Genomic DNA, 23,966 nt, shown 5'->3' with positions numbered 1-23,966 from the left:
TATTATTTTCGTATAATCCTTCCACTGACAACTTCTTTACAACATTAATTAAGCTGCCTGAGTTTTAGTAATGCCTTGATAAAGTCTGTTGATCTTTATCTTACACTTTATAAGTGTCTCCTGAGACAAGGGGGCACAAAATCACAAAATGGAATACAGGAACCTTCAGAATTAGTTTTGAGTAATGTTAAGTTTTATGGCTTTGTAACAGTAGCAATGGAAAATTACTGAGGTGCATGATACATAGAGAACATACCGATAATTCTCACAAGATAAATTGTTATAGTTGTGACATAGTTTAAGAAAAGCAGTCTAGAGGAATGGGACACGGGGATGGGGAGTGTCTGGGAGCCACAGGTGTCCAGGATGGGCTACAGTTAGACTAGCTGATAGGTGGGAGGATAGGAGGATTGTTATGTCTCTGGTGCTAACGAACCAATTGGACTGGTATGGGCATCTACTGCGCATGCTTCAAAGGCTGCCAGAAGTGATGCAGATTGTTGGAAGAAGTAAACAACCCTCAGAGACCACCACCACAAATCTGCACGCATACGGGGAACTTTCTGGAAAATTATGTAATCCATACGTAGCCTCATGAATATGTATGTATGCCCAGTGGCTATAAAAGGACAGCTTGTGTGGCAATTGGGGGACACACATTAGGAGGAGCTCCCCCCCTGTGTCCCCTGACCTGCTTGTCAGCTTGAAAACTTTGTTGGCAAGTTTGTTCCTGGAGTTTTCTCTGAATCACTCCAAGAGAAACCTGACATAACACCAGAACTTGAGCACTTAATGCACGTACCTTGCCTCACAAAAACAGCAAACCCAAGTGTAGTAAGTCTGATGTGGTACCAGCAGGAAGTCAAGCGTTCTGTAAACAAAGGTAAACAAAGCTAACATAACTAACACCTGCCTGCCATTGAAGTTAAGCTTTTTAATTTCAAGAATTATTTGTAATGCAATGCTTATTCATAACGCATTACGAAAGTACACCAACTTACAAAAGCAAATGCCAACACATCCTGCTTGATGATCAGCTAACCTATCAAACATGCCTTAATAGAAGAATGTGCTGACCTGTGACAAACCATTTTTATCGTTTACTAACTGTGCTCACTTGTATAATAAATTCTGAGCATGTTTCTTACATGCCACACTTGAGCCCCTCTCTGCTGGGCAGATCTGCAAAGTAGCATACAGATAATGGATATGGGAGTCTAGGTCAGTAGGGCTGCTCTGGCAGACCTGTACACCTTCCCCAGAGTCCCAATCCATAGCACAGCACAAAGAGCTCCATTATCATAAACCCCTCCTCTTAAGCAAGTAGCCAGAACTCAGAGGGTAAGGGCAAAGCCTATGCTTCACCATTCTCAGCTGCCACACAGAAACACACTATATTTGGAAAGCACAGAAGGACATTGAAGCATTACAAATATAGTATCGGAAACAAACAAATAAGCCTTTTTCAATGTCAGATGCCATTCTATGAAAGCAGTTTGAAAGCTGATTTTTCTACTTCAACAGAAAATCAAAAATCTGTCATTGTCAGACTGCAGCACACTCCCTGTTTCGTTCATCTGGTTGCTGCTGAAGGGAAGTCCTCAGGGGCCTCACCAACAGTCCCACGTCTACTCACTCATGGAGGAGTTCTCCAAATTTCCACCCCTCCTTCTCACTGACCTGACTACTTCAGAAGGATCCATACTGCCTTACTACTCAACTGACCCAATTGCACAGATAAACCCTGACTTTTTTACAGGTTAAGTTTTACACAGAACTTACTTAGATTACTCTGATTAAAGTAATGAAGAAGGTCTGAGATCATGACTTAAGCTGTCTTCCAGCTTCTGCTTTCCTGGGACATGTTCATACCCTGGGCTACTTTGGGTACTGCAATAGTTCCACAACAGGAGACAGTACAGCTATGTTAAAGATTACCATGAACAAGTCTATCAAATGCATTAGTCCTTTTCAAGGCAGAACTTTTTTCCCCCAAACATAAGCACATATTGCAGTAAATGGATGTTTTCACTCCATAAGCATTGGGGGTCTCTGTCCTGTGCCTCACTGTACAGAAAACATTACACCCCTATTTATCTTCCCATGCCACAACAGCCTCTGGCTTTATCTGCAAAAGCTGTGTTATAAGTATCTGTGTCAGTAATTTTCAACAGCAGCAAATCTCACCATTTCATGCTTTGTTGCCTCAAACATCCAGGCTTTGGTTTTAAACAGAAAAACAAATTTTGACCAATTTCTACTTTATTGTGTCTATAGCTAAAAGAGTAGTGCAAGACAAAACAATTTTCTCACTGCTCCTTTTCCTAGATGGACAGGATGAAGCAATACCTTAAATTTATACCACCCACAACATAAGAATACTTAGGCAAGTAAAGTCATACTCATGGACACAACCCAGATGTCTCCACACTCTCCACAGTATACAGAAGCCAGAGTCAACTGTCACCTTGTAAAGCATCACAACTATTTTTTAATGCCAGAAACAGTGCGGCAGCATTTATAGAGAGCACCTAACTACAGCTGGTCCTACTGCAATCTGTATTACTATGCAGACATAAGCAAGGTGTAAATAAAAAAATTAATATGCATCCTACAAAGTAACTGGAAAAAGTATCCCCTTGATGTGCAGCTAATAATCATAAAGCAAAAACACCTCAGAATTTATAAATCAGATAATGTTGCTCAAAATCCTTGGGAAAAACACAGCCATATTTTGCAGAACAAACAGTTCAAATCCAGAAGCAGCAGCATGACCTCATCAGCTCCTCCAGCTGACCTGGCTCATTAGAATATCTACTTTGCTAGTTTTGATTACAGTACAGACAAAAAAAAACATTTCTCATGGCCAGCTGGTATCAACTAAAATGAGAAACATGGCATTATTTTCCTTTATCCACCATGTGAAAAATCTGTTAATGTCTGGAGACACGCAAACTGTCTTAGCCTTGAAAGGAACAAAATAACACAAACATTTTGACTGAGTAGACGAAGGCAACTTGGTATCTGGTGCTAGAGACAGTTACAGCAAATTTAAATTGTTATGTATGATTAAAAATTTCAGGTTTATTTTCTTTATTTTTTTTTTTTTTTTTAATAACATTCCTTGCCTGCAACCTCTGGTTCAAAATGAGTCTGCACAGAGAACTGGAAAATGTCCTTCTATCACAGGCACAGGAGACTGGTAGAAGATTAAACCATATATCCTCGGAACATACCAGATGAATGCCTATACAGCATCAAAAGATACATCTTCAAAAGCTAGCAAAAAAGAAACTAGAAGAAGCAGGTAGAGCTATTTGGGGGTTTTATATTTGTACTGCTTTGATTTCAGTGCCTAAGCCACTTGTATCTTTTTGGAACTCTTCTTATATTCAGCAAAAAGATAAACCTAACAGAAACTATATGAAGGCTCCTAGAATCTGAAAATAAAATGGTAGCTGCAGCTGACCTACAAAAAAACAAAACAAAACAAACAAACAAACAAACAAAAACAAAAAAAAAAAAAAAGGAAAAAAAAACAAACCCTAACAGCAAACTTCCCACCCTTCCAAGCCTTAAGATAGCCTTGATCTTTAGCTCCACAACCAATCAACACAACAAAGACGATTTCTTTGATCCCATTGTCAAAGCCTGAACATGCACCCTAATATTTGGAGTGATTTTTAAAGTTTTTAAAATCTAAAATATTTAGTTACTTTCACTGTATGAAATTTCTCAACAGTGATTAGGAATGAGAAAGAAGAACCAGCTTAAGGGGACCCTGAAATGAAGTTTGTATCAGCTACTAGCCTGAGCAGCTGAAGCTGGAAATGCAATAGCAACATTCAGTGTAGTTAAATGAAAGCCAAGGGACTCCTGAAAAATGCCTCATGTCTAGGCTGAACACAAACGAGAAGCTAGGAACTGATTTGGATGCAGCTGTATGTGCACATGGCAGAAGCAATCACAGAAACAAAGCCAAGGTGACAGCCAGAAATGAGTAATGCCTAGCAGATCATGAGTCTCTTTGCTCCTGTAAGTAAGGAGACTGTTTCCATTTTTTTTTTGCTGCTACTTTATCCAGCAAAATAAGAGGCGCAGAAGGCACTGTTATACATTCTGTATAAATTAATAGAATCTCACCAAGAAATAATTGACTCATGAGTTTTCCGGCTAACATCCCACGAGGCTCCAAGCAACAGACAGCCATCCAGGTCTAACAAAGGGTAGAATTTGCACTGTAGGAGGATTTTTTAAACTCAAAGTAAGTAATTCTAAAGCAGAAAACAAGCTTAGACCAGAAAAATGGACTCTGTTATCCTGTGATGCCCACTATTCTGGCTTACCAGCACCTACTATGTACATGTTTTCCATTAACAGTGTTGTGTGTACAACATACACAGAGTGTGCAATGACATGAAGCATCACACATGATCTGTATATATACCCACATATTTACTTGAATTATTTGCACAGCTCTGCAAGTACGCAGGGAACCCAGCAAGCACATAGATGAAGTAAAGACCATGTGATAAACAGCAGTATAATTTTTAAGTACCATGCTTGCATATATAAATTTATCCTTCTACAGTTTCATGGCTCCTTGCAGCTCACATTATTGTTATGGATGGATACACTGTGATGTTTGCATTATTTAAAAATTTTATTAAGCATTTTTCATTTTCCCCATAAACCTTCTGATAAATCACTTCAGCCTGAATAGATCTGGTTTAGTTTCCTTCCCATCCCCGTCTTAACAAAGTCATTTCCTGCTTTAAGATAAATTAACCAAGACAAACCAAACCAATACCTAATACCTGGTTAAGAAAAAAACAAACAAACAAATCAAAACAATAAACCAAAAAAACTCATGAATTAAAAAAATTTGGAACCTAACTGGCTTTTCTCGAGATGTTTTTAACAAGATCACATGCAATAATCTAGTAATACCGTATAATTTAATCAGTCTTCAATGTTAATTTGGTTAATGACTAGAGATATATTGAATTTAAGCAGTTCTCTGGAGCATCTGTAGCTTTGTGTTCAGAAATCACCTAAGGGAGAAAAAGTGGTGCTAGCCTTTGACCTTGGACGCACTGACACCATCAGTTTGAAGGGTTTTATCAACTTCAAGCCAGCACTCTAACTGGACTTACATGAACTTCAGCCAGCACTTTAACTGGACTCTAAATAAAGTACTTGTGTACTTAAGCATGTGACTCTGTGCAGAATGCGAATTTGGAAACTACTCACAAATACTTCCGACATTCCCTACAAACAGGGTTTCTACCAGAGATTCCCTAACCCTCTCTCTCCTCTCCTGCTTAGCTAAGGAAATCCTCTACCCCATGTGTGCTTTAAAGCTTTCACCTTCAGAAAGCTGGAATTCCTTTCACCTGAACCACTCCACCTCCCTCCACCTCTCAGATGTGGTGCAGAAGAAGCACAGCTGGGAAGCTAGAACTCACCTATGAGCAGCTTATGGTAGCTGGTGGCACAGAAAACCTCATGTCCTTAGGATGTTATTCTTGTTTTTATGAACAAAGACACAGCTGAGACAGTTCCAATTTAAAGATTGTACCAGACGAGAAAAAAGAGTTCTAGCATGAAAAGCTGCAAAACCACACTGGAAACTGCATCTGCACTTGGTTTTCATTCCACTAAGTATTTCTACTTGCGCACTAGCACCACCTCACTCATAAGATTTTCATGAGTTATCTTTGGAGAACATACTAAAATACCTTCAGTCTGTCTACTTGGATTTACTCACAGAGTTTACGGTGGGATTTCCTCTATTGTACCACACAGGACCATATGCACCACATACTTGTTCAGTGTTAAAGATGCCCCAATTTTTATCACAGGTCTCATGATATTCTGAGGTTTTCGTCAGAGCTCCTGGAATCAATACACGATAGTGAAATATTAAAACCTAAGTTAAAAAAAAAAAAGTCTTTTTCATTACTTTTTATTTATTTTTTTAATAACCATTGTGCTTTTGAGTCTGAAGATTCAGGAGAAATCAATGTTCCCCGAAAGTCAAAAGGAAGCCCCAGAATGCATCCAAAACAAAACATTAGTTTCACTCTCAGAGTCTCTAAGCTTGTAATTCTAAGAAGCATGAGTCATTCTGAAGGCTGAAGGACAGCAGTACCACGCTGCACTTCAATGCACTACTACCTTCTCACCCCTCCTCCCCAAATTCCTTCTTAGAACACTCATGGTACTTGCAGTTGTTACTCTAAATGTATTCCATATCAGGATAGCACTTTTGCTCCATGTGTTTCTAAGTAACTTGTGTTGATAGGTGACTTTTTCCAGCAATTTGCTTGGTCTTCTCAAGGATAAACATGTAACAAACGTTTAAGAGGAATGCTGCATTTTTGTAACAGTAAGAAACCCGGCAATTCTCAGCCAGGTTTCTTTCTTTCACTGACCTGGTGAAAGTGTGCTCCACGTTACACCTTTAACAGCCATACTGCACACACATTCAAAGCAGCTACTCCACAGGCTAGTAACCTCCATGTAAACAGAATGAATTTATATTTTCGGGGGCGTACAAGCACAGCTTTCAAATATACAGCAAATTTTAAGACTAGGTTCTTCTAACTGATGAGCTGAATGTGATACAGGATCTGACAAAGGACATGCAGATCAGTACACTACTCTGTCTCAGCTAACTGGACTAGCCATACTGTTGCTCCAAGCTGTCTTAAGATCCAAGCTGAAACATTCTGGGACAAGAAGAGCATTCCAGAAAGCAGAGGCTGCCAGGATACACAGCTGCCTACGAAGCTTTCTTTCCTGTGCAAAACATATTCTGTGTTACAGACTTAACAGCTGATGGTGCCTTGGTCCTTCAGCATGCAGGCATTCTTCATGTGTCAGGAGTTCACGACGAACTGACGCAAATGATCCCCACAGCTCAATCCCATTACAGTAATGTAAAACAGCAGCACTTGAATTTTAAAGACTTTAAGTAACTGAGAGTCACAGCCAGAAGTCTGGATTAATAGAGGCATTTTTTTTAAATCAGGATGTGTATTCCTCAAAAATGACATAATGACAGCATAAATGTGTTGAAGTACATTAAGTAGGATTCAATAACCTCTTGTTTCCATTCTTAATTATTTAGAGGATGCTACTACGGCCATGTAAAAAATCTATCTTGCTCTCCTACAGGAATGCCTCTACCAACTGATTTCTTCTAAAAATCAATTTCTGGACACATACTGAGAAGCTCTGTTGTGGGTAGGTGCTCCAGAGAAGAGGAGAAATAGCTGAGGATACGCCTTAAAGTCTAGATGGGAGAAACACAGAAGTAATCCCTTTTGGCTCTTTCTTCCTCTTCCACATTCAGACCCTCCTACTTCCCCACAAGAACATTTTCAAAACTTCTCATGCAATATTAGAGCTTGTCCAGATGAACATGTCCCATGTCAGGGCTGTCAGCGCTTCAAGGTGTTGCTGACCAGCAGGCAAGAAGGATTTCCTGTGGCTCCCATGTTGTAAACAAAAGAAAATGCTTAAAAAGCATGTCAAGCCTTGAGACAGCCACACAAAAGGCTGTGCAAAGCAGGAACTCAGACATTGTAGACAGGACTTCTCTTTTTTTCACTATGAGTAGTCCTCCATCCTGCTTCCCAAACCAACACAAGTAGGGATGTGCCTGCTCTCTGGCCTCACTCTGCACCACCCCCTGCTGGGTTGTGCTACCACAGGCCCCCTTAGCGTCATGGCCCATGATGCCTTCTCCTCTCCAGATATACAGGGTCCCGTGCTGACCCCAAACCAGCACCCCCAGAAGGAAGCATCCACCCAGCAGTGTGCCTTCTGCAGCAGAGCAGTACCTCCCCGAGTAGATGCTGCCAGCAATGAGTTTATCTCAATATCCCCTGCAAAATCCACCCCTTACCAAAAAAGATACCCTCTGGGATGTGGGCAAGTTATCCAGTTTAGCCTGATCCCAGAGAGGAGACTCACTATTCTGGAACTGAAGGTTTGCCATGTAGACTGCAGGAAACAGAAGAGGAAGAATTAACACCTGCCCAATGCAGTGGCCTTACTGTACACACAAAGCATACCAAAGATTGACGCTAGCCTTCCTTCCCATCCATCCTTGCACCAGCTCAAAGTAAACTAAAACTCTTCACAGAGGTTTTAGGAATGTAAGGAGAAAACGAATCATAGGATCAGATAACTGTTTGGGTTGGAAGGGACCTTAAAGACCATCCAGTTCCAACACCCTGCCATAGGCAGGGACACCTTCTACGAGACCAGGTTGCTCCAAGTCCCATCCAACCTGGTCTTGAGCACTGCCAGGGATAGGACAGCCACAGCTTCTCTGGACAACCTGAGGCTCAGGTCTCGCAGAGAAGAACTTCTGCCCAAGATCTGATCCCAATCTCCCCTTTTTCAGGGTAAAGCCGTTCCCACTTGTCCTGTCCCTACAGGCCCTTGTCAAAAGTGAAGCACAGAAGACACAGAAGAGTAGAGGAGAAAAGCGGAAAGGCCAGATGGATTTTTCTAATGCCTCTCTCCCCTAAGCCCCAGGTGGATCCTGGTGGCCACTCTCAGATGGAAACCTGTAGACCTCGCCCAGACTGAATTTAAATGGAAGTTACAACAAGAGGAAACAGCTTGGGATGCACCAAGCGAGGAAATTGAGATCCAGCCCTTCCCTCCCTGCTGCACTACTAAACAACAACCCTGATTCTCTCAGCTGTTGAAGGATACTTAAAAAAACAAATGTATATGAAGAGAAAGCGAAAGTACCACTGCAAAAGTGATACACTGCTCCACTGACATGTATCTATGCCGTGAAAAGGAAAAGCTGACATCAAGTAGTACCTACACCCATCACTGCAGAGCAGGCCCATCCAGTGCGACACAGGTCAGGGCTCCCAGCATCTGAAGGGATGCAAAGCTACCTAAACTACACAAAATTACCTATACCTGTTCCCTAAGAGTGCTGATTCCAATAACGGATATTTTAAGTGACACTTTGGAGAGAGCCATTCTTAACAGGCAGCTGCGGAAGCAAAACAATGTGGACGTGATGCTGGAAACCATTATATTCTGCACGTCACTCTCTTGCCACAACCTTTTGCCCCTTTATTCTACACCGCAGTTTTAACAGATTAATTGGAGCAGCTGCTCCAAAGGTAATCTGAAGTTTATGAACCAAACCACAGAGATAGTTCCTCATTTTTCTAACCATTACTGTTTTGCCATCTCACTTAACATTAAGCTGCATTTTCTTTTACTTTTTTTAATAATTAATTAAAAATCTGTGCAACCCCTGCTACCACCAATAGCTGCCAATTTATCTTCAGAGTTAAAATTCTAAGGCAGGAAAAAACATATTTTGGCTCAGCTACAGAATTTTCTAATACTTCTCATTTTAAACAGAAGTACTGCCTAACAATGAGTACAAATTACACACAAGATCTGTTGTTTCTCAAATGAATGCCTTAATTGGACATGTCTATATTTCTGAGCTTAAATATGCAGCTTGATTTTTGAAACTCAGAGCCCTCATCAGGTCCCTTTGTACTACAAGTCATTGAACACTTCTTAAAATCAGGTCTCCTACTGAAACATTAAAATATGGACAGAACTTAAATAAACCAACTCTATTTACAAAGTGTTGCATGTCTGAACAGGTTTCATAGTATCACTCGGAATAAAGAGAGTACATATAATACTGCAAAATTGTTATATGGTATGCGTTTTTTTAAATTCAGCATCAAACAAACTGAAGTTAAATGAATATCACATGCATGTGCTTGGAATAATACATTTAAAACCACCTTACTTTTGAGGTAACATATTTATGGCTTTTTGGTATACACATATCCTTGGTCCAAGGTAGACTCTGACTGGCTTCACAGTCAGTACTGAAAAAGAGTCACTGTCTGCAGGGCTGAATGGGATAGGTGTTTTGAAAATACTTTCTCTGGAGAAATAAAACTATTTAAAACTATTTAAAAATATTTTTATTTTGTCTGCTGCAATCCATTACCACTGCATTTTGCATGTAATGTTAATAGAATATGTAAAAACTGCATGATACTTAGGAGTTATTATTTTTAATATTCACCTGATACTCTCAAGTATCTGATAGCAAAAAATCACAAATCCTATGAGTCCACACTCTACACTCTGGTATTTTATTATCATATTCCTAAATTAATATCATAACAACATAGAATGCAAACAAGAAAACATATCAAAAGTATATAAACTTTCAGTATATATATTATTTAATGTTACTATGCTTACTTGGGTAGATATCCACTGGATATAAACAGGGAACATATTTAGGTAGACAAGAGCTACAGCACCTCAGCAACTTCACACAACCTAGCTCGCTTTTAGCCCCACTTAATTCTGCATCATCCTATCAGATGACATTTTAAGTTATAAATAAATAAATAAAATAAATAATGGTTGTTGGGTTTGGTTGTTTGTTGTTGGGTTTGGTTTGTTGCTTTTTTTTAAAAGACTGTTTAAGTCATAAATAAAATGGGGAAGAGAGAAGAAATAATTCACCACAGCACATCACTTCAGCAACAGCTGAAGCAACAGCAGTCACACCTTGAAAATTAGATAAAGAACCCATGAACATTTGGTTGGCAAAATGTTCTTGCAAGTCAAAATAGAGGTCCTTGAAAACCCAAGATTCTGAAATTTTCAAGAACAAAGGGTCATTTTAACTGGTGGTATAATAAATACATGAAATTCATGATACTTAAAGGACTATGAAATTGGGGGAAAAAAACAGATAGCTGCTCTCTAGTGTAAGTTATCTACAAAAGATTGAACTGTTTCTGATATTTTTAGTTCAGCTGTTCCTTACAAGCTACTGCCTTTTTCCTAAAGCTCTGTAATGAACATTCACAAAGGAATAAATTAGGAAGATTAATCTAACTCTTCAGCTCTGACCTAAAAATGCAACGATTTTGAATTTATTGAGATTAAATGTACAGCGTTCAGAACAAATCCTCATAGGCCATTGGATTAAAAAAAAAAAAAAAAGTCTTAATCTATGTACTTTCTGTTTCTCAACATACAGTAGCTTTGGCCTATCCCTATTTATCTCTATTCCATATTCTTAGTTTTCACTTAAACATATTCCAAATCAAATCCAAAAATGTTAGCTTTATTCCAAATTTTGAAAGCTATGTACCATCATTTTTCCTGGTGAAACACCTCCCCAAAATTAAGTTCTGTACTTTAAAAAAAAATAAAAAATTGCAGTATGGAATTGTTTACTGTTCTTCAATATTTTCCGCAACAAATGCTTGCAGTTCCTCCTGTGACCAAAATTAAGTTTGGTTACATCTACTGCATTATTACCAGAAATAAAAATAGTTACCAAGAATAGAATGTTCTTTCTGTCCTATTAAATTAAACACTAACAACCAGCGTAAGGGGTACTTCAGGCCAAATTTTGGCTGCCAAGGTCGCAGAACTGACACTAGAGAAATCTGCAGGCAGATGGAGATTTCTTTGAACCAATTCTCTCCTCCAGCTTTGGCTTCCCAGACAAGCAGACCACCTGAAACAGGACCTCATCACTAAAGGGATCAATTCACATGCAAGGATGGAGGCATAGGAGAGGGCTTCTTGCACTCACACTGGTAAAAACAGTTACAGGAAAAGAGAAGTAACATGTTTGTCTGAGCTTAAGTATGTGCACTTCTATAACTGGTAGCATCCCAGAAAAAGGTGCATCAAGCTGCTCAGTGCAGCTCGAGTGTTTTCAGAACAGTGCAAAGCAGTCCAAACACCACAAAAAAAATGTAGCTGGGCTGCCTTGATCACCTAGGAGACACTTTATCAAGATATACAAGGGTTATGAAAGGGCAGGAGTAATACATAAACCCACAGATAAAAAGAAAGGTGACTCCAAGTTTCTCCAGGAGGAGGAGGAGGTGGACTGTAAAAATAAATCAATGGCAGTTCAGAAGTCTTTCACAGTTTACCAGTCTGCAACTGGCTTGTCACATACTGCTGAGGGGGTGTGATATGCTGGGCTATTTTTAACTTTTTTTCACTTGTTTTCACTGCTAAATGATATTAAAACAGAGATAAATACAAACAAATACTGTCTTTTATGTGCAAGCAATTGGAATTGCCATAAGGCTGTTTGTTAGTCATGACACAGGTAAGTGAGACAGTCTGACAGTCCAAACAAGAAGGCAGAAATACGTTCTCTCCAATAAAACACAATTAAAAAATACATCAAAATTTGAGACGCTAGATACTACTGGTTTTATCCCAGTAGGTAGTTCTCCACATAGAAGTGGAGGAGAAAAACGAATACTGTTGTAGACATCCACCCTTGACAAACAGTAAGCTGAAACACATTAAAATAACAGCTAAAACAAGCTTCCTTCAGCAAAATGCTTTGGAAAAGAAAACTACCCATCCATGACAGGACAAGCTTCATCTGAGGGCAAAAAGCATTAAATTGCACAGGGTAAATTGTACAAGTTTTGTTACTTAAAACTGTTTACTTTTAGATAATGTGCACACATAGGAAAAAGTATTTAACCATAACAAGTATCACAACCTAATCAAATATGTAGGAACAGTTATCAAGAATTGCTTACATTTTCATGGCAAATAGGTAAATTAGTCATCACCTTTCATTACTTTGTTATAAAACGAACAATGACAACATTGAAAGTTGTTTTCTTCTGAATGAAGATATTTTGAGTAAATGAAGTGGGCAAATCTCTAGCATTAACACAGAAAAAAAGCCTCTTATAAAGCAGATAATAGCTTTGAATATCAAATGGCTATGCATATGCCTGATGTCAAATGTTTGCATCAATTCCTAACAGAGCACTTCAGTGATGTCATAAATGAAACAAAAATGTATTTTCATTCTTTTAACATATAGAACCTACTATACAAAAGCAAGAGATTATTTCACCTGTCTTGTAAACTGATACTGAAATGGTAAGGCAGCTGTTTCCTGTAAACAAGCTTTTCCTTCAGCACAATCTCCATTTTCTTTCCTGCAAGGTATAAAAAATTTAAGTATCATCTTGCACAGAAAAATGAGCCAAGATCCCTTTCCTAAGCCAATTCTTGCTTCATTTCATATTTAGCATTTTTTTATGGAAGTTAAAAAAAAACAAGCAAAAATGCCCCAAACAACCACCCTGCCTCAAAACCCAGAAACAATTAAAAACAAAATCTCAGTATCAACAGTCTTAATTCCTAGGTGATAGATTCATGTTTATTCATGAGTCTTCTACAACCACTGCCTCTTTAATTTTTCCTTTAAAGTAGCATATCTTTAATAACAAACACACATCCCTGGCTGTGTTCAAGGCCAGGCTGGAAAGGGCTTAGAGCAACCTGGTCTAGTGGAAGGTGTCCTTGACTGTGGCAGGTGGTTGGAACTGGATGAGCTTTAAGCTCCTGTCCAACACAAACTGGTCTGTGATTCTATGAAAATGACTCTAGAAAAGACTCAAGCTTAGCAGAATGTAAGAGATGAGGATTTCAATAGCTTCTGTATAGAAAGGTACCGAATCAAAGTCTCCCAACTCCTCAATAGCTAGTTTTATGTCTTACTACACAACGGGCTGGGAGGCAGACCATCACATGATGAAAAAGACAACTTCTCCAAGTTTCTTGTAGGGATCCCAGTCTCACTGCTGGGCAGTGCCTAACAGTCTATCAAAACAAGGACAAAGATGCACTCCTTTTTAGCCCCGAAATTCAGACAGAAACCTTGCAGGGGCTGCTCAGACTGAGATGACCACAAAGCAGACTCACTAGCCCTTGAGAACTATGAAGTCAGAGCCACATTTAATGGGTTTGAATGCCTACTACACGGAAAATCCTTGGATAGAAATTCCTGACTAGCAGAACTAAATGCCTTATACTTACTTATGATACCTGTATCCCTAGGGCATGACTTAATTAGACCCAGACCAAATCCTGAGCAGATATGAACTGATCCTCTGCTTTGTATATCACAGAATTACACCCATTAACACCAGCTGAGGATCTAACCTTACACAAAAAATAGTTCCATGCAATTACTAAGAATAGTAATTAACGTAATCAGATCAGGCGTAACAGGGAGTTTTTTCCCACAGCAAATAAGTCACTTAAATTCAAAATAATTAAAATGCTAATTAGCTTTTCTTTAATTGCCTGCTAAAATGATATTGATCCATTTTGTCTGTGTTTATTCTCCACCTAGATCAACCATGTGAGGAAGAAAAAAGAGAAAAAAGCATACAGACTGAATTTGATGCAAACTAAGTCTGCCTGCTGCTGCAGACCAGGACATAACCTGCAGTATATCTCCAAAAGCACACCAGCATCACAGGACAGGACCACTCTGAAACAGAGAGTCCATAATTTCCATGTCTCAGTCTAGGACCATCAGAGGCTGAGTATTCCACTGTCAGTGCAACTTTTTACTTATACTGGGGAAAAATAAAAAGGGGGGGGGGGGATGGTAAAAGTATGAATCATGTATATTAAGCAAGTATCACCTTAAATATACAGTGTACATTTAAACTACTCATCACATTTTCATTCAGATAACCCATAGTTGAAGTAATAAAACTCAGAAAGTAAAGCAAATTAAGATAAATCCCACACAATGCAAACAAAATTTAAGATATGTAGGTTGGAGAAGAAGGGCAAGGAAGGAGAATCACTCAGATTGAACAACAGAGTATCAGAGCTCATGAAATACAAAGATCCACGGAATTCAGAAATTCCAGATTAGATGACTGATAAAACTTTCTAAAGCTGAGGAATCAATTTCCAGCACACCAAAACAAACGGAAGTCACTTGTACCACACCTAACATATCTGCAATTCCAGATGCAACACACTGTATACTAAAACACAGCTAATGCCTCACAGCCAGTGTGTCTTCCCCACACAGAACTACACAGCCATGCACCATATGTTTCTAATTTGAAAGCCAGGAAATCAAAGCATCTTACTGCTGTAACAGGGAAAAAAAAAAAAAAAACACAACAAAAAACCCACAAAAACAAGCTCCCCCTAGTTGTATCTACTGTGTAGATACACCTTTCAGAGGAAAATCCCTTCATTCTATAGATCGTTTCAGAAATGCAGATCTCCCAACACATCAAGATGTTTAGACTGTTCCTATTGTTATTCCACACTAACTCACAGGAAACACTGTAACATAAATCTGTTTTGCATGAGAAGATTAACTGTTACCCTGTATACTGAGCTACATTTGTTAGCTGAATCTTAGAAATAAATTTAATAAATATGATAAATATTGAAATTCCCAATTCTTGTAACTCAGAAAGGAAATTTTATGCATCCCACAAGGGTTACATTATGAATATACACTTATTCCTTCACATTTCCTGGACTCCAGCTGACTCCCACATGGCATTTCTGTTTTTTTTTCGTTAGAATGTAATAGAAAAACAAACTGCAAAAGCCAATTCTTGTGTCATAGAACACTATTCATGTTACTACTGTACTGATTACAGTAATGCAAAACACTGAAACACCCAACTAATGTCAACAATGTTCAAAATTTAAAAACTGAGTTACTGAAACTGTAACAGGATATAAGAAGTCTGTGCCAAAGAAGGGAATAAACCTTTAAATGTAAGAGTAAGGATGTCCTTAAAATGAAAGGGGGAAGATTCACTTCCTACCTTCAATTAACTGACCTCAGTAATTCTTTTTACTCTTCATCAAGCCTCCTAGAACTTCAGACTTTCTTCAGTGCATGAAGTTTCATTTGATAATCATTTCTCACCCATGAAATACAACAGTAGGAAGTCAGCATTTTATTTTTCCTGCTGGAAAGATTTTGTCCCCTCTCCCCAAGAATTTAGAGCCATTTGCCAGTCAAAATCAGCTGGACTTTGCAAATTTATTTATTCTTTTTTTTAAGCCAATGCCTAAATGAATGGGTAGAATTTTCTTCTGGAGATAAAAAATTAAATCTAAGAGTTCCCTGGAGGTAATTCCATTTTCTGGACAGAGCACAGGACGTCCACCACAACTGAAAATTGAGCCCTGTCCAAACTGGACAAGAATTAGTTTCTGGAAAATGTTTCAGCTTCTTTCCCACACATTGATTCTGACAGCATAGAGAGAGCCAGCACAGACTGAAACTACAGTTCAGTCAGTGACCTCTGCTGTGTGCTCTCTTCTAGGCTCCAGAACTGGGTAGAAAAGGCCTGGAAAGAGAACTTGCCTCACAGGAACCAACAAATGCATTAGCTCTAGTTCCCCTTCTCTTATAATTACACTGACTGCAGCATAAGCCACCCTAACCAAACACAGGCAACAGAAAAGTGTCTGGGTTCTCATCCCTCTGGCGCTACACAGAACATTCTCATATTTGTCTAAAAACTCCATAAAATATTTATCAATAGCTACAGGGCAGTCTAGCCCCTGATTTTATAACACACATGAGAAGCAGCAAGCATCTCACTGGTGCATGCATCAGTTACATGAGAGGTATGAAACAGAACTCGCACAAGGTGAGAAATCAGTAAGGATATTTATTAACTGCAAGGTACTGAACAGCTTATTTGGTTATTCTGCACAAAGAATCTGTAAGTCAAGTTAATTGTATCCTGTTCATCAAATGCTTGCAAGCCTCCAAAGGATTATTCATCTTTGCCTAGTATGATCACCCAATAACAAGCACAACAGATATAGTAATATGAATGCTGCCAGATCAGATATATCAAAACCAAATGGCATCCTAAAGGCAAATTTGTATGTAAATAGCACTCAGACTTTCCCACAAAAAAAAAAATTAAATCTAATCTGCCTGGTCACATTTCACAACTCATTCTTGAATGTGATCTTCTCAACAGTTGTAGAACTTCCCTGGAATAATGAATGAGGAGAGCAAAAGTTTGAACACTGCAGCATCTCACAGACTTGCTACTCAGTTTTACAGAGCATCTTAACAATGCCAGTGGTCAAAAGGGTAATTAAGCAACTGCCAAATTGTGGGCTGAATTTTTTTTTCTGGAAAGAAATTCACTTGCTCCCCTTTCAAAGGGGCACAGGGAAGCCTGAGGAACATTACAAAGCAATGAAGAATTATAGGTATTTGAGTAAAGCTTGAAATACAGTGTTTCATTCAAAAGTATGAAGTTGTTGCCTCTGGATTATTTTTTTTTCAGCAACTTTTGATCTTAGTATGAAGGAGGTAATGCAGAAGTGGGGAAAATAGGGTTTGATCTAAAAAATAATAATAAAAACAAAAAAAAATCTAAAAGAATGAACAGCCAAGAATGACAGAGAATACAGGCTGAAGGGAGGAATAAATTCTGCTCACAGAGGTTTACATTTCCCAACACCAGAATGAAGAGACAGTTCAGAGAAAGTGTTGCAGATACTTTAACATTTTGACAGCTCAACAAAATCTGTCCCAATGGTTGAAGCTCTCTTCCTACTGAGAGCAAAAGCTCTAAATGTGTTTCTCCTGTGCCATTACCTGGGTTCAATATTGTCTGCATTTCTAAATGCTAAAAAGTACTTCTTATTGCAACAATATAGTAACTAATAAGTCTTATTCGTATGCCTAATAAATTTCTGAATTCAACACTTCCAATAAGAGGGAAAGAACATTTCTTGGAAAAAAACTTAATGCTGCAACCATATTTAGATGTTTGTCTTTTTACATTTAAAAAATTTAACACAATTCAGTAGGTTATGAGATACACACGTGAAGCACACTGAAGTAACAGAGTTTTGTCACAGTCAATTGAAATCCAGCTAAAATCTTTACACTGAAATTCAGTCACTTCACAACAGAGTCACCCAGTAGAAAATAAGCAGTGTTTTATTCCTTCAGTGCAGGGATTGTTGCAATTCCTCCCCACCAACTATCTATTATTCTCAATACCATTATTTTACTATGAACACCTTTGCATATAAACGGTAAAAGCAGGGTGGAGGAGAAGATAAAGTAAAGCTTAAATGAGGTCATGGCTAAACATTAAATTAACAGCTGCTCCTATTTCATTTTAAAATAGCTAAGTGCTTCACATGAGGATAAATGCGAACTGGTCAGTTCTGAAAAATGATTCAGCTGACTCTGAAAACTCTGGAGAGATTCTTCAGTTAATTAAGCAGAGGTTATTCAAGAATTCTATTGTGCCCTCTCTTGACTTTCCTGTTCATTATATATATATACTGTACTAACATACTGTAAATTGACAGACTGGTCAGAAGCTGACAGAGCACAAGAAACAGATTAATGCTTCTCAAGCTGCTGAAACATAAGCCTTTTATCAGATATTCACATAAGGACAAAACAGGGCAGTGCAGAACATCCCCTGATAAAATCTGATGTCTAATCAAACTCCTGAAAAAGCAAACAGCCTTGAAACACCGCAAGAGGTTTCTTAAGAAGAAATTAGCATTAGCATCAGCTTTTTACTCCTGCTTGTGATTTCTACGTAATTTCTATTAACAAGCTCTAGGTTCTTCTGATCCACCCTAAACATTGAGTCATGTACTTACTACTCATGGGTCAGTGGCCAGATTCCCAAAATCAAGCTTCCTCCTGTTTCCTCAAATTTTGCCCATTTATTCTCAGAATGCTGCTGGCTTCAAATCATGCTCCAAAAACCTGTGCAAATTAGCTCTCTCTGACTCTCCTTGTTTTGTATTGGCATTATCTCAGGAAAATGTAATCTTGACAGTCAGAAGTATTTGAATTTCCTCACCACCTTCACCTTTCCCAGTGCAGTGTCTTAGAAATCTGAAGTAGCAATTAAGATTCTCTTAATTGCCAGTGAAAAGTGTAGCTTTTCACTGACATTTTTTGCCTTTTCTTTTGTCTTTATTCTGTTATTTTGCTTTCACTGGCTGGATCAATAAGTGAAACATGACCTGTGAAATACACCAGTTAGAACAAACAAGCCAAATTTTCCCCCTGTGCAACTTCTCTGACTCCAGTGGCTCTATGCCAGATACAGATTTATTCTGGTATAGGCAGAAAAATGCACCAATCAGGCTACCATTGCCTCTGCATCCCCCTCCACACCAAATTCAAGATACTCCTCTCTTCAGGCTCCCTCACAGCTCTACCTCTGCTCTTATTCCATCACTACTCCATCTCTGCTTGTATTTCATCGCTACTCCTCCTTTTCTTCTTCCCACACATCTCTACAACACCATGCTCCTTTCCCTGGAAGTGCAATCTCTCTTCACACCACCCAGCTCACTAAACTCCCCTTTTTCAGCAGACCCCTCTCAGGTGCCACACCCTCTTATACCAACTTTATTGAGCAATATTTACACACTACTGAGAAAATGGGAGAGACACTAGATCTGGATACGTATCTTCAGTGCAGCAAAACTAATGAAGCTTAATTTCCTATGGCTATGCATCTAACGGCTTAGCGGCAGCCCTAGCCTTCCTCCACTCCTCCTCCTTGCAGTAAGCCCTCCCACAACTCTAATATATTCACACAACCACAAAACTGGAAACAGACAGGGAGGGAAGCAGTTAAGAACCTGTCCACTCCTGAGCTTAACAGATCAACCAGGACATAGCTAAAAAAGACAAATCATTATTTTGCAAGGAAACCCTTGGGGAAACATGCCCGCATATGCTCTCAGCTTGGACACCTCTTCAGCCAGGAACCCTCTCCCTGAATGCTCTTCATGGCCACTGTCGATTCAAGATGACATACACTCACACCAGTGTTCTCCGGTTAAGATGATTAAACATTTGTAGGTTCCCTATTACTGAAAATCTTAAGAAATGGTGGTATTTCCACCCTCCTGGTTTTCACTACACAATTATGATACACTGCAAGTAGCATAAAGCTTTCCATGCAAAGCAGCATCTGACATTCAGGAGAAAGACCATGCTGCATGGGTACTGCTGGGTAAACCCAAGCTCCCACTGGTGAGAAAATGCAAATTATTAGGTCAAATTGGAAAAAAAAACATGGGAAGCATGTCCAGAGCTGGAAATCCCATGAGCCACAAAACCCCTGGAGGGCTGGTGTCACCTCCTGCCCATGAAACACCCCCCCGAGGCTTCCATCACCCTTCACTCCCTCCCTCCAGGGTGCAGAACACATCCTGCAGCTCTTGGCTGCACGAAGGTGGCTGCATGCCACGTCTGGTGTTAGGAAAGATTTGGCCAAGAAAGCCTGATATATAGCCTTTGGAAGAGGAAGAAGGATTTAAGTCTGATTGTGTTTATTTCTTTGTCCTAATAAACCGTATTTGGCTACTCTTTAAAAGGAACCTTGTTTTTCCTGACAACAAATACAGTACTTATGACGCCCTTCTCTCCCCAAATAGAGTACTCACTGTATTTACTTGAATTATATATAGTACTTGAATAGATGACCTATTCAAGGACACCTGTGAGAAGTATCTAGTCTTTGGGGGAGAAGTAGATCAGCATTTACTGCTGAAATGTAATGGTTATTCTTTGTGTAAGACTCCACCCATAAACATGCAATTTTACTCAAACCAAGACACTAATCCTATTCACTGCAACAAACACCTTATTCACACCTAAGAAAACACGCCTTCTGCTAGATTGCCCATGTCCAGTGCAGTCTTGCTTCATCATATTTTAATTATTTCAAACTATTTCTCGACTATGCCAAAGAGCACACTGCAAGATTAAATCCACGCAGAATACAGCAATTTACACTGCAAGTCTTCCAATCCACCGCACTAACCTGTGCTCCTTTTCACTGATGACAACTGTACTATTTCAGCTTAAAAGCACAGGAAATTTGACTTCTCTGGGATTTTATTTTTCCCCACTGTAGCCCTTAAAATATTTAGTATGTCTTTTTGTGTGCATATTTGCTAAAAAAAAATCAGTTTAAGTCTTGATCTGAAAGAGGCAGTAGCGTTCGTTTGCCTTCAATCAAGTTTTAAATACATTTTAAAGCAAGCTGTAATTCTAGTGTTGTTTTACTTATAGGTAATTTAACCTCATTTTTGTGATTCTGTTACTTACTAGATTTTTTTTTGATCTTTGGACAGGTAAGGCTGCAGGGCAATAAAAATAAAATTAAAAAAAAAAATACAAACCCAAAACCAACTTTCAGGACAGCTCTGAAAGTCTGTGCTGCTGTGAGTAAAATCTGGGTTTTGAAAAAGTTAATTATTCCAAACTCACTATATGGAGGCATAGCCCAAGTGCTAGAAATACTAGAAATTGCTTAGAAGAACTGGCCATAATCTTGTTAATTAAAGACATGTTAGAAAGCTTGGGTACCACTTTGTTTTGATCAGGAGTATTTTTTCCAAATATTATGACTGTACGTTGTCCAAAACAGGAGTAATACCCTCACAATTACATAAAAATTATATGTTTTGTAAATAAATGTGCTGATTCCCTGCTGAACACAACAGCAGAATGGCACTGAAGAGAGACTCATATTTTCTTATTTATTAATTGCTGCATGTAGCAGTGTAAGACAGAAGAACATCCTGTAGTCCCAAACAGTAATACTTACAGTGTAAAATACATTTTTGAGAGCCAGGAGATGGGGGGAGAACGCAACTGACTCTCTTTACTTCAACACTTATTAAAATAATCCTACCTCAAGAAGCAACCACCTAAAACACTTACAAGCATGATTTATACCTGGGATAACCAAGGCAGCTTCTGACACACTTGGACATAAAGTTAGGTCTGGGTCCCATGTCTATAGAGATGAGGGTTGGACTCTGAAGAGGGGCATGACAGTCCCTCAAGGGATGTTACAAGTCACTGCAGAAACACAACTGCTCTTCACTAGATCATGACCACAGGTTTTGTCACCAAGTATACTCATACAGCTTCATTGCTCATTTCTCCCTAATTATGACAGAAGACAACATACAATAATGTGTATTAGTCAACTTTTCCTGCAAAAAGTGGATGGCTGCTTAGAATTACACAAGCTCCAGAATGACTCACACATTTGCTCTTTTTCTGTTAGGAAATTTATTGCAAGCTTCAGCAGCCCCCACCAATTCTAGCTTCACCACTTAATTTCAAAACTGACAGTTGGAAGAGCTATGGCTTTGTATGCCACCTTTCCCGAGAGACGAGGGAAGAACAACTATTCCATCAGCCTGAACCGACAGCTGTGTGGGACAGCGCCTGGTACATTCTGGAAAATCCTGTTAACTAGTGGAAGTTGTTTACGTGTCCTGCAGAGATTAAAAGAAATAATTCTTCAAATTTGGATAACCAGGTAAGAAAAGAGTGGAGGTTATTTGAACAGAAGCCACCCCAGATGTGCCAAAGACGAAAAACAGCAGTGCAAGGCCTAAGGGACACAGAGCAGGTCTGGGGACAGGTGTGAAGCGAGGGGACCGGCACTGCACGCTCGACCCCAGCTTCGGCCTTCGGGACACCCGTTCTCTGCAAGGTTTACCGTGGGCGGCTCCGAGGGACGAGCAACCCACGCCCAGCAGCGCGCCCACGACATGGCCGCGCCACACCGCCGGTCACGACAGACACCGCCCGGCCGGCAACCGGGCCCACCCCTGCGGCGGAGGAAGTTATAACAGGGCGCCAGCTGCCTGTAGCGGCTCTGCCTAAAGCGGAGGGGCGCGTCGCATCAGCGGGCGGGGGGCAGTGTCAGCCCGGGCCGCCCTCTCGCCACCCCTCCCGTTCTCTCACCTCGCCTCACCTGACCTCCCTGCCCTTCCCCGGGGACCGCCCTCCCACCTTGCCCCCCGTTCTCTCACCTCACCTCTCTGCCCTTCCCCGGCGGCCACCTTCCCGCCTCGCCCCCAGTTCTCTCACCTCATTTCCCTACCCTTTCCCGGCAGCCGCCCTCTGCCTCGCCTCTCTTCCCTCCTCCCCTTCGCGGGACCACCTTTCCGCCTCGCTCCCTGCTTCCACCCGCCACGGGCCGCTTGCAGCGCAGCCCAGCGGGGCGCGACGACGGTTCGGCACTCACCTCGCTGCCGTTGCCATCCTCCGCCCGCTGCTCCTTCCTCCTGCCGGCGGCGAGTGATCCCTGCAGAAGCTGCTCCAGGCAGGCGGTGCTCGGCAGCGAGGAGCTCTTCTGGTGGGACAAATGCGCTCCGGGCCGGCGGCCCTCCTTCCCGCCCGCGGGCCCCTCATCCCCGGTGGCGGGGTCGTTTCGGCGGCCGGGCGGCGGACCCTTCCCCTGGGGTAGCAGGTGCTCCCGCAGCCGGCGCAAGGCGGAGCCGGACTCGCCGCCCGGCTCCAGCGGCTCACCGGCTGAGCAGCAAAGGTTGGGCTGGGAGGACGAGAAGACGCGGTCCAGCACTTGCCTCCGCCGCCTGAAGCCGCCCCACTTAGCTCCGGGCGGTAGGTCCCCCTTACCGCTGGCCGGCAGCGGGGTGGGGAGCTCCGCAGTGCGGCGATCTGCTGCCACCCTCCCGCCGCCGCTCCGGCTCTTTCCCCCCAGCTGCAGGTTCTTCCACAGCCGGGCCTGGAACGACACCGCTGGCTCTGGCTGTCCCACGGCCGCCCGGGGCTCCCTGCCTGGCTCCATTCTCCTCCTCCTGCTGCGGCGGCGACAGCAGCAACAGCAGCAGCCGAGCCCGCCGAAGCCCGGCGCCTTTACTCCGGTGCGGGGCGGGCCGGAGCGGCGCCCGCCGCCGGGAACGAGCGCGGGGTTCCGCCGCACCGCCCCCCGCTGCACGGCCGGGGCTTCCCGGAGTTGGGAATGGGAGGACGAAATTCTCTCCCCGGGCCCGCCGGGCGGGAAGATTGCCGCCGTGGGCACCCCCAGGAAGGACGACGAGGAGCCTGGCCGAAAAGTTAACGGCTGGCGAGGAGCGGACTGCCGGCGGCCCGCCTATATATATATTTATATAAGTGTGGCGATGCGAGGACATAGCCAGAGCGGGCCTTCCCGGCCCCCTCTCCACCTATTCTTTGTGTCCGTGACAGCCGCATCGTGCGGGAGGCAGGGGGCAAACGGCGATGTTGCAGTTCCGGCGGA

At 41.2% G+C, this 23,966-nt stretch overlaps 1 protein-coding gene across 2 annotated transcripts in view; it reads right to left on the bottom strand.

The window, feature by feature from the left end:
• The window catches only part of MCTP1 (multiple C2 and transmembrane domain containing 1), a 260,031-nt gene extending 236,424 nt beyond the window's left edge, over nt 1–23,607 (bottom strand). For both annotated transcript variants that reach the window (XM_062617486.1, XM_062617487.1), the window contains exon 1: nt 22,950–23,607. In XM_062617486.1, the coding sequence (XP_062473470.1) occupies nt 22,950–23,513 (564 nt within the window). In that variant the 5' untranslated portion in view covers nt 23,514–23,607. The remainder of the gene's footprint in view (nt 1–22,949) is intronic.
• Between the last annotated feature and the right edge of the window lie 359 nt (nt 23,608–23,966).

Source organism: Pezoporus occidentalis, unplaced genomic scaffold (genome assembly GCF_034315485.1).
Source record: "Pezoporus occidentalis ecotype Australia unplaced genomic scaffold, CSIRO_AGI_Poc_V1 ctg197, whole genome shotgun sequence".
NCBI lineage: Eukaryota > Metazoa > Chordata > Aves > Psittaciformes > Psittacidae > Pezoporus > Pezoporus occidentalis.
Note: the sequence above shows the minus strand (reverse complement) of the source record. Positions and strands in the feature narration are given on the sequence as shown.